Here is a 13,147-nt window from a genome sequence, read left to right on the forward strand (position 1 = left end):
ATTGCTAATTGCACATTGTATTTGTTTGTAGCCTAAATACTCTAATTTGCACTTAAAACTGTAATTTTGCAACTTTTGGACATGCCAGTAAAAACTTGTCTGTGCCAGTAAATTTTGGGTGTTGTGTCAGTAAATTTCAATCTGGTAGGTTGGCAACACTGACACAATCGGAAGTTCGACAGACTTTTTCCATCGGAAAATTCCGAGTGTATGCCCCATCGGAGTAATTCCATTGGAAATTCTGATGAATTCCATCGAAGTTTACATAGAGAACATGTTCTCTTTTCCTCCGATGGAATTCCGATGTGACTTTGGTCGGACAAAGGTCCGATTGTGTATACAGGGCATAAGGCACCTGAAGCCTGAGCAGAAAGGTCTGTGTGCAGTAATAGGCCTGCAGATAAAGACCTCTGCACTCTATGTGAAAGCCTTATTCTCTCAGCAGAGGTCCACCAGAGCTCTGCAATCTTCAATGAACATTGTGGGTGAGCATTGCAGGAAAATTGTAGCCTGGAGCACCATCTATAATCATGTGTCTCCATCCCTAAATCTTTACATATAAGTTTGCATTCCCCTGGGACTTTTATTGAAGCACATGACATTAAGTAAAAATCAATACACATGATTACAATATTTAATCCAATTATAAACAGATCTGATAGCAACAAAATACATATATAATCATGAAGAGCTGATGAGTAGCAGAAATACAATATCCACATGGATAGATTGCAATCAATTAATTCATAGTATAAATAAATTGAAATGCCCCATCCAAGTTTATAACGCATTATTGTAACAGAGCTGCATCCAAGAACTCAACGTGTTTCGTGGAACAACAGGCACTTCCTCAGGAGTAAATGCAGGGTACGTGTCTGCAAAAAATAAATAATGATAGAATGGTTGGGGAAGATTACAAAAAAAGGGAAGTTTAAAACTGTCAATGGGATATCCCATCCTGCTACTTACAAAACAGCTCATAATTGGACATGGTGGTGCTGAGGATAGTAGGCTCCTTGGGATGTCTATCCCGAGAACTGTAGCAGTGCGACCTATGGGGACCAAAGGCACTGATAGAGGCAGTGCCAGGACAAGGTCATATAGAGCCCAGGGCAAACATGCCAAACTGCAAGATGTATGAGGATTATGTGTCAGCAAAAATCTCCCCACAAAAACACAGAGCACTAGTCTACATGCTTATCCCCTAAGAATAAACCCCCCTCCTCCAAGTACAAACCTGCCTCCCAGCCAAAATCCCTCTCTGCACAAATCTTTGCCCCCTCATCTATCAAATCCCCCCAGCTCAACTGCCCCTGCCCCCAAAAAAACATTCACCCCTCCCAGCACAAATCCTCTACCCCTAAAATTTCCCCTCTTGGTACTCTACACCTAAAATTCCCCCTCTTGGTATACATCTTCTCTCCCCCTCTTTAAATCCTCCCCAGCATAAATTCCCCCTAAATCCCTCTTCTTAGCACAAATCTTCTTCCCCCACCCCCCCTCCCAGCATAAATCCCCCCTCCCAGCATAAATCCCCCTAAATCAACGCTCTTGGTTCCCCCCCCAAATTTCCCTTCATAGAACAATACTTACCCCCTGCCATCCCCAAATTCCACCTTCAAACACAAATCCCCCCCCCCCAATCTCCTTGTGGTGCCTTCCCACCTCACATGATACCATAGTGCCCAGAGCAGCTTCCCCTCCTGCCCACCCCTTGTCCCGGCCCTGGATAGAGGACGTCAAGAAACATATAAGTCGACATAATGTAATAATACCCATAACAGTCCAAGAGATTTCTGTAAAAATAATGTGCTAAAATAAATAAAATGGATGTATGATCATAGAAGTGAATCAGGTATAGCCAGGTGGCTGCTGAGTGAATTGGAAAAATAAAGCAATGTGTGTGATAGTGTGTTGATGTGGTTCACAACGCACATAATTGAAAAAGTAAAAAAAATTAAATAGTAAAAAATTCGATGGGGAAGTGTTAAAAGTGAAGCATCACCCAAAAAGGGAAATTTAAAAACTGTGCAGGAGCTAATACAGAATAAATACAAATAAATGTGTTGTGATTGAATACTCAAGAGTTGCTAAGTGTATAAGTGAACAATGAGGAAAAAAACGGAACAGCTGCACCATTTAAAATGGTCTAGAACAGGGATATGCAATTAGCGGACCTCCAGATGTTGCAAAACTACAATTCCCATCATGCCTCTGCCTTTGGGTGTCATGCTTGTGGCTGTCAGAGTCTAGCTATGCCTCATGGGACTTGTAGTTCTGCAACAGCTGGAGGTCCGCTAATTGCATACCCCTGGTCTAGAACATTAAAAAAGTGGATGGTTAAATAATGGTGCGCTTATTCCACAAATATGTGACACAATAGATGAATGATTTAATATAAACGATTGAATAAATTAGTAAATATATGGAGTGAATAAATAAACAAATGAATGTGCAAATTCTTGCAAAAAAATATATTAGTAGTGATAGCTTGATAATAAACCTAACTTCTTAAGGTGTTCAAAAAGTGCTCATTTACAGATCATTTGTGACACGTGCCACCACTTCCATCACTGGGTGCAATGCCCGCCCACCTCAGGGACTGACCCTTCTGGGTCGAATCGCACTCTTAAATAATGAGTTAAGGACGGTCTAACCTGGAGCGTTCTGCTGTTAACATTTGGGTATTTCACAGTGTCCTTATATATACAGTATATACTTCTCTGTTCTCTGGAGTGACACGGGGTAAAAAGGAGAAAAAACTTTCATTGCGCAACAATGTAAATAAGCCGTGGATTTATTGAATGTAACAACTTCCCACTCACATATTAAATCATCTTGTATATTGCATAAAATATTTGTAAGGCAAATCGGGGAGATACACAGCTCTCCTCCTCACCGCTACAACTGCATAGTTGAGACACCGGATGTGATGTCACCGACTCCCCCCGACGCGTTGTGTCACAGATCACTCCAGAGAACAGAGGAGTATATACATATGTAGCGCCCCCCTGGGTATACTGGGAGCACAGAGGTATCTCCAGGGACAGTGAGCGAGCTTACATTCACCCCAAGGCTAAGTCCATGGGTATAATGGGAAGTTAGAACAAATGTGGGCGCCAGTCACAATTTTTCAATGCTTTAATGAAGAACTTAGATAGAGGATTAGGGGAGGTTTCAGATACCTTTCAGCAGATCACTTGCAGACTCCTTGAATCCAAAGGACAAAAACAGCTTTCTTTTAGATGATCTTGAATACCTGGATAGGTCTCTCACACAGACCTAGCAACTGGTATGGTTTCTGGATAAGTCTCTCTTACAGAACTTAGCAACCAGTAGCACTCACGGACATGTCTCTCTCACAGACTTGGCAGCTAGGAGCTAGTTACCTTGATGTAGATTTGTAGAACAGCTTCACAGTACCAGAACCTTTAAGCCGACCCTGCAGTACTGTGAGGGTAGTTTAGCTTAGGTGCGTCCTCCAAACGAGTCACCAGGCCCTCCTGAGAGACCAGCCTTCATCCTGGCTCTCTCCAGCAAGGGTCCTCCCCTGGATCTTCTCAGCTTGGCTCGGCTTCCTCCAAACAGGCAAGACAGCCTAGGACCACCTCAGGATTAGTAGGCCCCAGACAGGCTTTTGGGCCTACTTGCAAAGCTTGCAGTGACATGGCCTCAGGCCAGAAGGCCACGAGGTAAGGACTGACTAGAGCACACGGCGTCTGTCCCATAAATACCCTCTCCCAGAATGCACAGCGGCCAGGAACCTCCTACTGGGCAGTTTCTGGAAAAGAGAATATTCATTACAGCTCAGGTTGTTGTAATTCTCATACTGGCCTGTGGTACCAGTGACACCTAGTGGCAACAGTGAGAAATGCACAACCAGCCAAGTTCAAGACAAAAACTAAATTTATATTATAGCCACATTTCTTTAGGAACAGGGGGCTACACATATAAGGACATTGTATCCTGGGGCTGAAATTCAGATTGTGGCCACAATAACCCAAAGGAGAAAAAAGGGAATGTAGTCCAACCAGCACTGCCCACAAGGTGTGCATTGGTGTATGCAGAGATTTAGCTGTCACTAAGCAAGGAAGTGTGTTGTACCACTGCAGGGAACACATTACTTTCACTAAGGGCGCAGCAATATTTAAATGAATCTCTAATGAACTAGTCTGCAATTGTCAGAATCCTGCACAGTCTGCTTTAATTCCCCTAAGTGTGTAGGCAAAAAAGTGTACCTTTAGGATTACAGCTCTATGAATTTTAGTGCATCAGTGGTGTCTAAGGTACCAAAACCAGGGATGGGATCACCGTAGATACTGTGTGACCCCAGTGTGAGAGCTATAGCTGCACAGACACCGTTCTATGGGGGCGGACTGACAACTCATGGGGCCCCCGGGCAATAGAAGACTATGGGGCCCCTGGGCTTACAGATGGCCACCACGCCAGGAGGCGGGGCAGCTAAAATCTCGGGATTTTCACATCAGAAGCATGTTGCTTTCAGACATATCAGGGACAGATGTAGAAAAAACATAGATTTCTACATACTGTCCCTGGTTTTAGTGAGCCTGGCAACCCTGATGGGGCCCCCTAGTGACATGGGGCCCTCGGGCAGTGCCCGAGTGACTCAATGGTCAGTCTGCTCCTGCCGTTCTAGCACTTGTAACGTGTGTGGCTTCTATGTGGTGTTCGTGGCTTGCCTTGTTATCCCGGTTCTGTCTTATAATTTTTCTTATCTGTCTAACCGCAACCACTCTCATGATGGTAATTATCAGCATACGTCCCACATGCTGAGCTTGCTGCCTCTTGCTGTTCTGTTTTCCCGCTTTAGCTCTGAATAGGGCTTGTCTTTCTGACAGTTTTAAAGGCTTGTCTCCAACTTCATAATGAAATGGAGATTTTCTAAAACACATAATGTACCTTATTATGTTTTCTTGTTCCAGCCCATCACAAATGGTTAGAAAACAAATATTGTGATTGGTATGAAATAAAAGACTAAAGACGTGTATTGTTGACAAAAAGCTTTGGACTATATACGGATAAGTATATATTGTAAAGTAGCACAGCCTTACATTTTTCAGGCACATGGCTTATATCTGCATAGAACAACAGGGCCATCACTAGGGCACATAGAAAACAATTGTTTCCCATGTGTGCTGTCCACACTACAATGCTGCAGTCATGTGCACTGTTTTTTTTTTAAGAAGTATACAGTGAAACCTCAGATTGCGAGTAACGCCGTTAACGAGCGTTTCGAATAAGAGAATTCTTTTTTTTAAATCCTGACTTGGTTTGCGAGTGTTGTCTCGCAAAGCAAGCAGGATTCAAGCCACAGCGGTGTGCAGTACCGCATTTGGCCAGAGGTGCTGGGGCACCGGAGCCGAACCGTTTCCGAGTTCAGCCAAGCTGTCCCAAGTATTTCCAAGGCTCTCTGGCGCCCCCCACCTCTGGCCACATGGGGTATTACATGCCATAGAAGTAAATGCGGAACTAATTATTTTCGTTTCCATTGACTTCTATGAGGAAACTCGCTTTGATATGCGAGTGCTTTGGATTACGAGAATTCTCCTGGAACGGATTATGCTCGTTATTCAAGGTTCCATTGTATTGGAGGGCAACACAGGTCTATGCATGACAGCACCAGGCTTTTGTGCAGAGACTTGAATGACGTGTACATTTGTACACTCTATTTAGTTTAAAAATAAAAAAATTGCAAACAGTATAATGCTCAAAAATTACTGGAGAGGGTGAGGTAGGAAAGGAATGAAGTAGAACTATCTTTACTGCATTAATTTAAAGTCCATTTGATCCTTAACCACTTAACCCCCGGACCATATTGCTGGTCAAAGACCAGAGCACTTTTTGCGATTCGGGACTGCGTCGCTTTAACTGACAATTGCGCGGTCTTGCGACGTGGCTTCCAAACAAAATTGGCGTCCTTTTTCCCCCCACAAATAGAGCTTTCTTTTGGTGGTATTTGATCAGCTCTGCGGTTTTTAGTTTTTGCGCTATAAACAAAAATAGAGCGACAATTTTGAAAAAAATGAATATTTTTTACTTTTTGCTGTAATAAATATCCCCCAAAAATATATAAAAAAAAATATTTTTCCTCAGTTTAAGCCGATACGTATTCTTCTACATATTTTTCGTTAAAAATAAGCGTTTATTGATTGGTTTGCGCAAAAGTTATAGCGTTTACAAAATAGGGGGTATTTTTATGGCATTTTTATTAATATTTTTTTTTTACTAGTAATGGCGGCGATCAGCGATTTTTTTTTCGGTACTGCAACATTATGGCAGACACTTCGGACACTTTTGACACATTTTTGGGACCATTGGCATTTTTATAGCGATCAGTGCTATAGAAATGCATTGGATTACTATAAAAATTCCACTGGCAGTGAAGGGGTTAACACTAGGGGGCGGGGAAGGGGTTAAGTATGTTCCCTGGGTGTGTTCTAACTGTAGGGGGGGTGGCCTCACTAGGGGAAATGACTGATCGCTGTTCATACATTGTATGAACAGACGGTCAGGCATTTCTCTCCCTGACAGGACCGGGAGCTGTGTGTTTACACACACAGCTCCCGGTCCCGGCTCTGTAACAAGCGATCGCGTGTGCCCGGCGGCGATCGTGCCTGCCGGGTATGCGCACGGGCGTCGGGGGCGAGAGCCGACGTTATATTACGTGCTCTCGCGCAGGGGAGCCGACCTACTGCTATAAAACTGCAGCGGCTGGTCGGAAAGAGGTTAAAGTGGTAGTAAACTCTGTTACACCACTTGCACCCTTAATATTTTCTTAGGACATGTTTATTTTATTATTATGTTCATGGTTTATATCATCTTTGTCCTCTGTGGTTGCAGTTATGGACCTTACTGCAAAATGAGGCCCCTTTCTTCCCATGTAGTAACCCAATGTCAAAGATCCATAAGCCGCACCCCATGAAGCAGACCCATGTGCATGGAGTGAGATGAATGGCAGCGCCAGCCCCGAACCCCAGGCAGGCCACGCCCCCAAAGTGTTTTTCTCCGCCCCTTGGAGCTTAATCATGGGGGGATCATTCACCTTGTCCACACTCTCCTTGGGAACAAAAATAGAACTTATCCTACTGCAATAACAGGTTCACCATAACATTGTCACCAGCATGTTTTGGTATTAGATCTCTCTTACAGCAGTACCTTTATCAAACTGGATATTTTTTTTAAGAGAACCTGTCATGATAAGAATGTTGGAACTGTCATGGCTCAGGGGAAGTTATCCTGATCTCATCTTAACGAATTGATGGGTCACTGACCTGGAACAAGCCTGTGTATATCATGCGTGAGAACCAGGGTTGCCAAAACATGGAGAATTTACGGAGCACTTTTTTTACTGAGAAATTACAGAACTCCCATTGGAAACTAAAACAGTCAATATTCTAACAGTATAAACATGTTATGGAAAATACCTATAACAAAATATTTTGTTTTTGATTTACACTTGAAAAGTCAACAAAGCATGAATTATCAGCTCCTGATATTTACTGGCAGTTGTAAAAAAAAAAGATTTTTACAAACTGTCAGTAAATTTACTGGCGGTTGGCAACCCTGGTTAGAACACTTGACATGCGCATGCTTGTTTCAGATCGATGACCTACCAAGTAGTCAAGCAAGGATAAGCATGATACCCAAAGTGTGTGCGCCTTCCAAAAAAAGTCTGTAATAGCAGCTCCCATATTTCTGCCCTGATCTCATCTACAAGCAGGGCCGATCCGCCCTATAGGCTCACTATGCAAGCCGCTTAGGGCCCCTCAAAGCTACGGAGGGCCCCCAAATTACTAGAGGCCCCGTCTGGTGAGAAGTAATTTTCAGCCCCTCACCCCACTTCTCAACTCGCTGGCTGCATGGGAGAAGAGGTAAGAAGTCAGCACCCTGCTTCTCACTTTAATGTAAGATGTCATTTCCGACAGCAGAACACCCCCTCCCCCACTTCTCAAAGTTAAAGCGGTTCTCCACCCTAAAGTGGAGTCCCGCTGATCGGAACCCGCCCCCCCTCCGGTGTCACATTTGACACCTTTCAGGGGGAGGGGGGTGCAGATACCTGTCTAAAGACAGGTATTTGCACCCACTTCCGGCCCGGCATTCACGGGCAAAAGACGGGCATTCCGTCACATCCCGTCGCCCCCCCGTTGTGTGCTGGGAACACTCGGCTCCCAGCACACAGCGGGAGCCAATCGGCGGGCGCGGCGTGGCTCGCGCATGCGCCGTAGGGAACCGGGCAGTGAAGCCGCAGCGCTTCACTTCCTGGTTCCCTCAGCGTGGATGGCGGGGGGAGCAGCAGAGAGACGAGCGATCGCTCGTCCTCTGCTGCGATCGGCGCTGGACTCCAGGACAGGTAAGTGTCCTAATATTAAAAGTCAGCAGCTGCAGTATTTGTAGCTGCTGGCTTTTAATATATTTTTCCCATGGCACATCCGCTTTAATGTGATTTGTAATTTTGCTTGGGGCCCCAGGGAGGTCAGGATCGGCACTGCCTACAACATGTACATATTTGCTTTGTTAACGATAGTATTGTTTTTCCTATTGCAGACCAAGAAACGGAGTCCTGTAAGCTGTAGGGCCGTGTGTGAAGACCGATCCAACTGAACCCGCATCTTTCCGCCTATCTCTTTCACACTCTTACTGTGATTTCAGTAAAGTCAATGATACACAAGCCTTAATAGTGTGATTATTTACCCCAAACAGTAGGCACTAGAAATAATGAAAGAAAGGAGAACCGCCCTAATCATTTCATTAAGAGCTCAGCTTAAAACCACTTATTGATTTGTTTTTCCATTAATCTGAGACAGCCAATGACCTATCACTTTGAGAAACACTACATCCAGAAAACTGTCAGCATAAAAGACAGCCATCAGAGAGGCATAGAAAGGAGAACACCTAGAGGTCTCTTTGGGAAAACGCCACAATCCCCGATCATTCATTTAGTGAAAACACAAAAAATCGGAATATTTTACATAGAAATATGGAATACTTGGAACAAAGTGTGGATGAGCTCAGCTGACCGCACTTTGATTTTTGGGAAGATTCTTTGAAGATTATTCAATAAATAATCTTTATTAAAATTATCATTGCTGAAAGAATTGCATTTTATAATAACTTAATGACGGTCATTCTATTGTTAATTCTTCAACCTTATTAAAGTGATTGTAAACCCATTACAACAACTTTAACCTACAGGTAAGCCTAGATTAAGGTTTACCTGTAGGTGCAACAAATATCTCCCAAACCTAAAAGATTTAGGAGATATTTGCAGAAAATACCGGCACCGATGTCTACGGGCTCATTACAGTATGTAGTACTTAGTTGGAACGGGAAGCAAAGCCAAGAAATCAGCAGTTTTTAGAGCGGTATCATCTCTCACTCATTATGTAGTACTTACCTGAGATCGAAGCCCTCGCAGCGGTCCACTTTTTTAGGTCCGAGTACAAGTAGCGATACTTTTTTTAATGTACTCGCCGATACCGATTACTGATACTTTTTTTTAAATGTGTCCCCAAATGCAGCCATGTATCCCCAAATGCAGCCATGTGTCCCCAAATGCAGCCTTGTCCCCAAATGCAGCCTTGTGTCCCCAAATGCAGCCTTGTCCCCAAATGCAGCCTTGTCCCCAAATGCAGCCTTGTCCCCAAATGCAGCCATGTCCCCAAATGCAGCCATGTCCACAAATGTGGCATGTCCCCAAATGCAGCCTTGTCCCCAAATGCAGCCATGTCCCCAAATGCAGCCATGTCCACAAATGTGCCATGTCCCCAAATGCAGCCATGTCCCCAAATGCAGCCATGTCTCCAAATGCAGCCTTGTCCCCAAAGAGAAAGCCAAGCCAAGCTTTCCAAAAAAAAAAAAATTATACTCACGTAGGTGGGTGCGGCATTGATCTGAAGCTGCATTTGTCCCCATCTGGCTCTGTAGTGAGAACTGAGCGATCAAACGCGGCTGATCACTCAGTTCTCCCCCTCCGCTCTGAGCAGAGAGCCATGCCTGTCAGTCAATGGCTCTCTGCTCTCCCCTCTAGCGCTTACTGGAGCTCTGGGCTGTGGTGGGGGTGAGAGGGTCTGGCCAGGGCTCAAGTCCTGCGGGAACACGTGGGAACGGAGTCCCTGCACTTTTTTTACAGCAGGAACTCGGTTCCCTTTGCAGGACTAGAGCAGCCGAGCCGCCCGAGCCAATCCTTCACTAAGCGGCGATGCCCAGCTCGAGTCACTGTCAGGGGCAGGCCAACCTTAGTAATCCTTTATGTTACTGGCCACTTCCTGTATATGGATTAATCAGGTAGTGTGCGGTTATTCCGTCACTTCCTCGATGTTGCGATGTCTCCTGGGAGCTTTTGTCATTGTTCCCAGGAGACATTGCGGAGGTCTGCCGCGAGTTATCGCGGGATTTAGAAAGAACTTGCGGTTTAGTAATTATGCATATGAGCGTATAAGTTTTTTTTTTGGTGGGGGAGTGGATCCTGGGTGGAAGTTCCTATATGGGCAGGATCCTATATGGGCAGGATCTTTCCACAGCTGGACCAGCTCTGTGACATCCGCCAACAGTGGGCTTCAGTCCACTATCTGCTGAAAACGGGTCACAGGATGGGTGCGGGGGCAGTAAACCCACCCTCCCCAGATACATAGATAGATCGATAGATAGATAGATAGATCTATATATATATATATATATATATATATATATATAGATCTATTTTTTTTTTTTACAATAGATATGTTTTAAGTTACAGAAAAAGTAGAGCTAGCCTAAAATGGATAGAGGTCAAGTCCCCAATAGTAAGCACTAGAGCTGCACGATTAATCGTTAAGAATCAAAATTGTGATCTTTTTCCCTTCCCGATCTTCAAAACAGCATGTCACGATCTTTCTAACAAGTGAAGAGTTCTCACAGCTGGGGGAAAAAAATCCAGGCAGCCTGCCAAGTTTTATTACAACATCCCGTATAAGTGGAAACAAAGTATCGGTTTCTTCCTTTATCAAAGGAAAGAACTCTGGCGTGTAGATGAAGGAAGTTTAACTATTTAAAGACCAAACCTTTCCTGACATTTGTTGCTTACAAGTAAAAATCATTATTTTCACCCAAACATGATATATTCTTTTTAGCAGAGACCCTAGAGAATAAAATGGTGGTTGTTGCAATATTTTATGTCACACCATATTTGCGCAGCGTTTTTTTAAATGTATTTTTTTTTAAATACACTTTAACAAATTTAAATAAAACAGTAAGGTCCCTTTCACACATGCGGACCGTATGTCCATTTTTTCATCCACCCGTTTACGGATGAAAAAGGGACACACATTAATCCCTATGGGATAGCGGGTGACAGAGGATGAACATCCGCTGACACCCGATCTCATCGGTGCCCGCTATGGTCCGATTCTGCAGACGGAGAAAAATCCTATTTTTCCTTCCGTCTGCGGATCGGATCGGGTGAACACGGACAGACAGTATGCACAAAACAAGATACGACGGAATCTGGGCTCAATCCGACAGGCGTACGTCTTAGTACGCCGTTGGATCGTAGGTGCATATTTACGCTGGCCGCTAGGTGGCGTTTCTGTCGAATTCCGCGTCGAGTATGCAAATTAGCTAGATACGGCAATCCACAAACGTACGTCCGGCCGGCGCATTTTTTTACGTCGTTTGCGTTCGGCTTTTTCCGGCATATAGTTACCCGTGCTATATGAAGCGTATCCTATGTTAAGTATGGCCGTCGTTCCCACGTCGAATTTTGAAAATGTTACGTCGTTTGCGTACGTCGTTCGCGAATAGGGATTTGCGTAGAATGACATCACCGTCGTAAGCATTGGCTTGTTCCGGTTTAATTCCGAGCATGCGCACTGGGATACCCCCACGGACGGCGCATGCGCCAATAAAAAAAACATTATTTACGTCGGGTCACAGCCTATTTACATAAAACATGCCCCCATCACATAGATTTGAATTGCGCGCCCTTACGCCAGGAGAATTGCGCTACGCCCCGTAACTTTAGAGGCAAATGCTTTGTGAATACAGCATTTGCCTCTCAAAGTTGCGGCGGCGTATCGTTACTAGGATACGCTACGCCTGCATAAAAATACAATCCGCTACGTGGATCTGGCCCATAATAGTTAACTGATTCCTTTAAAAAACGATTAAAAATAGATAAAAATCAATCATATAATGTACCTACAGTTTCTAGTTTCGTTTTTGCATGTTGTTTCCTTCCTCTGTGCTGTACAGAGCCACAGAGCCAATACAGGGCAGTGATTGTTTGGAAAACGAAACTGATTAGTGCTGTGGGGTTTTAGACACACAGTAATCACACCTCCTTGATTAGTGACCACAGAGAGAAAGCTCCCAGTACTGTGGTTATCAGGAAACAGACAACCAGGAAGTGTGGAGATCAGAGAAGAATTACAGCAAAATGAGAGCAAAAACGAACAATGATGACATGAAAACAGCACTGCATTAAGGGAAAGGAAGCTATTAAGATTTAAAAAAAAATTCCTTTACAAACCCTTTAAGTAAAATGTATAAATGATTTATTTAACGCACATTTAAAAACAACAGTTAATACAGAAAAAAGGAGAAAAAAACATATTAAATATCAGCATGTAAACCAATTTTGCATTTTTGTCATAGACCTTTCCCTGAGATCTGAATATGTCACGCAGATAACTGTCAGTAGTCTAGGATGGCTGTGATTGGTCTCGACACGTTTTTTTGAGAGGAGTCTCGCTTATCCGGGAGAAGCACAAATAGATGCGATTAATGCAGTGTTTCTCAATTCCAGTCCTCAGGCCCCCCCAACAGGTCAGGTTTTCAGGATTTCCATTATTTTGCACAGGTGATTTGATCAGTTTCACTGCCTTAGTAATCACCACAGCCTTTTCATCTAAAGGGAAATCCTGAAAACCTGACCTGTTGGGGGGGCCTGAGGACTGGAATTGAGAAACACTGGATTAATGGAAGACTCCTGGCATACTAGCTGGTATAGGTGACTCTTTTTAATAATAAAAAAATTAATGAATATAGTAATGGGTGGGTATATTACCCTAAGCTTGTAAAAGAGGTTTCAAAAGTGGAATGTGGAATGTCCATAAGAATAAATGGATAAATGAATACGCTGCCAGCCATG

The 13,147-nt window shown here is 43.9% G+C and overlaps 1 protein-coding gene across 3 annotated transcripts in view; it reads left to right on the forward strand.

Moving 5' to 3' along the window:
- The window catches only part of MACROD1 (mono-ADP ribosylhydrolase 1), a 1,095,428-nt gene extending 1,086,739 nt beyond the window's left edge, over positions 1-8,689 (forward strand). For all 3 annotated transcript variants that reach the window (XM_040329046.1, XM_040329048.1, XM_040329047.1), the window contains one exon: positions 8,566-8,689. In XM_040329046.1, the coding sequence (XP_040184980.1) occupies positions 8,566-8,594 (29 nt within the window). In that variant the 3' untranslated portion in view covers positions 8,595-8,689. The remainder of the gene's footprint in view (positions 1-8,565) is intronic.
- Positions 8,690-13,147: the final 4,458 nt, after the last annotated feature.

This window comes from Rana temporaria, chromosome 11 (genome assembly GCF_905171775.1).
Source record: "Rana temporaria chromosome 11, aRanTem1.1, whole genome shotgun sequence".
Classification (NCBI taxonomy): domain Eukaryota; kingdom Metazoa; phylum Chordata; class Amphibia; order Anura; family Ranidae; genus Rana; species Rana temporaria.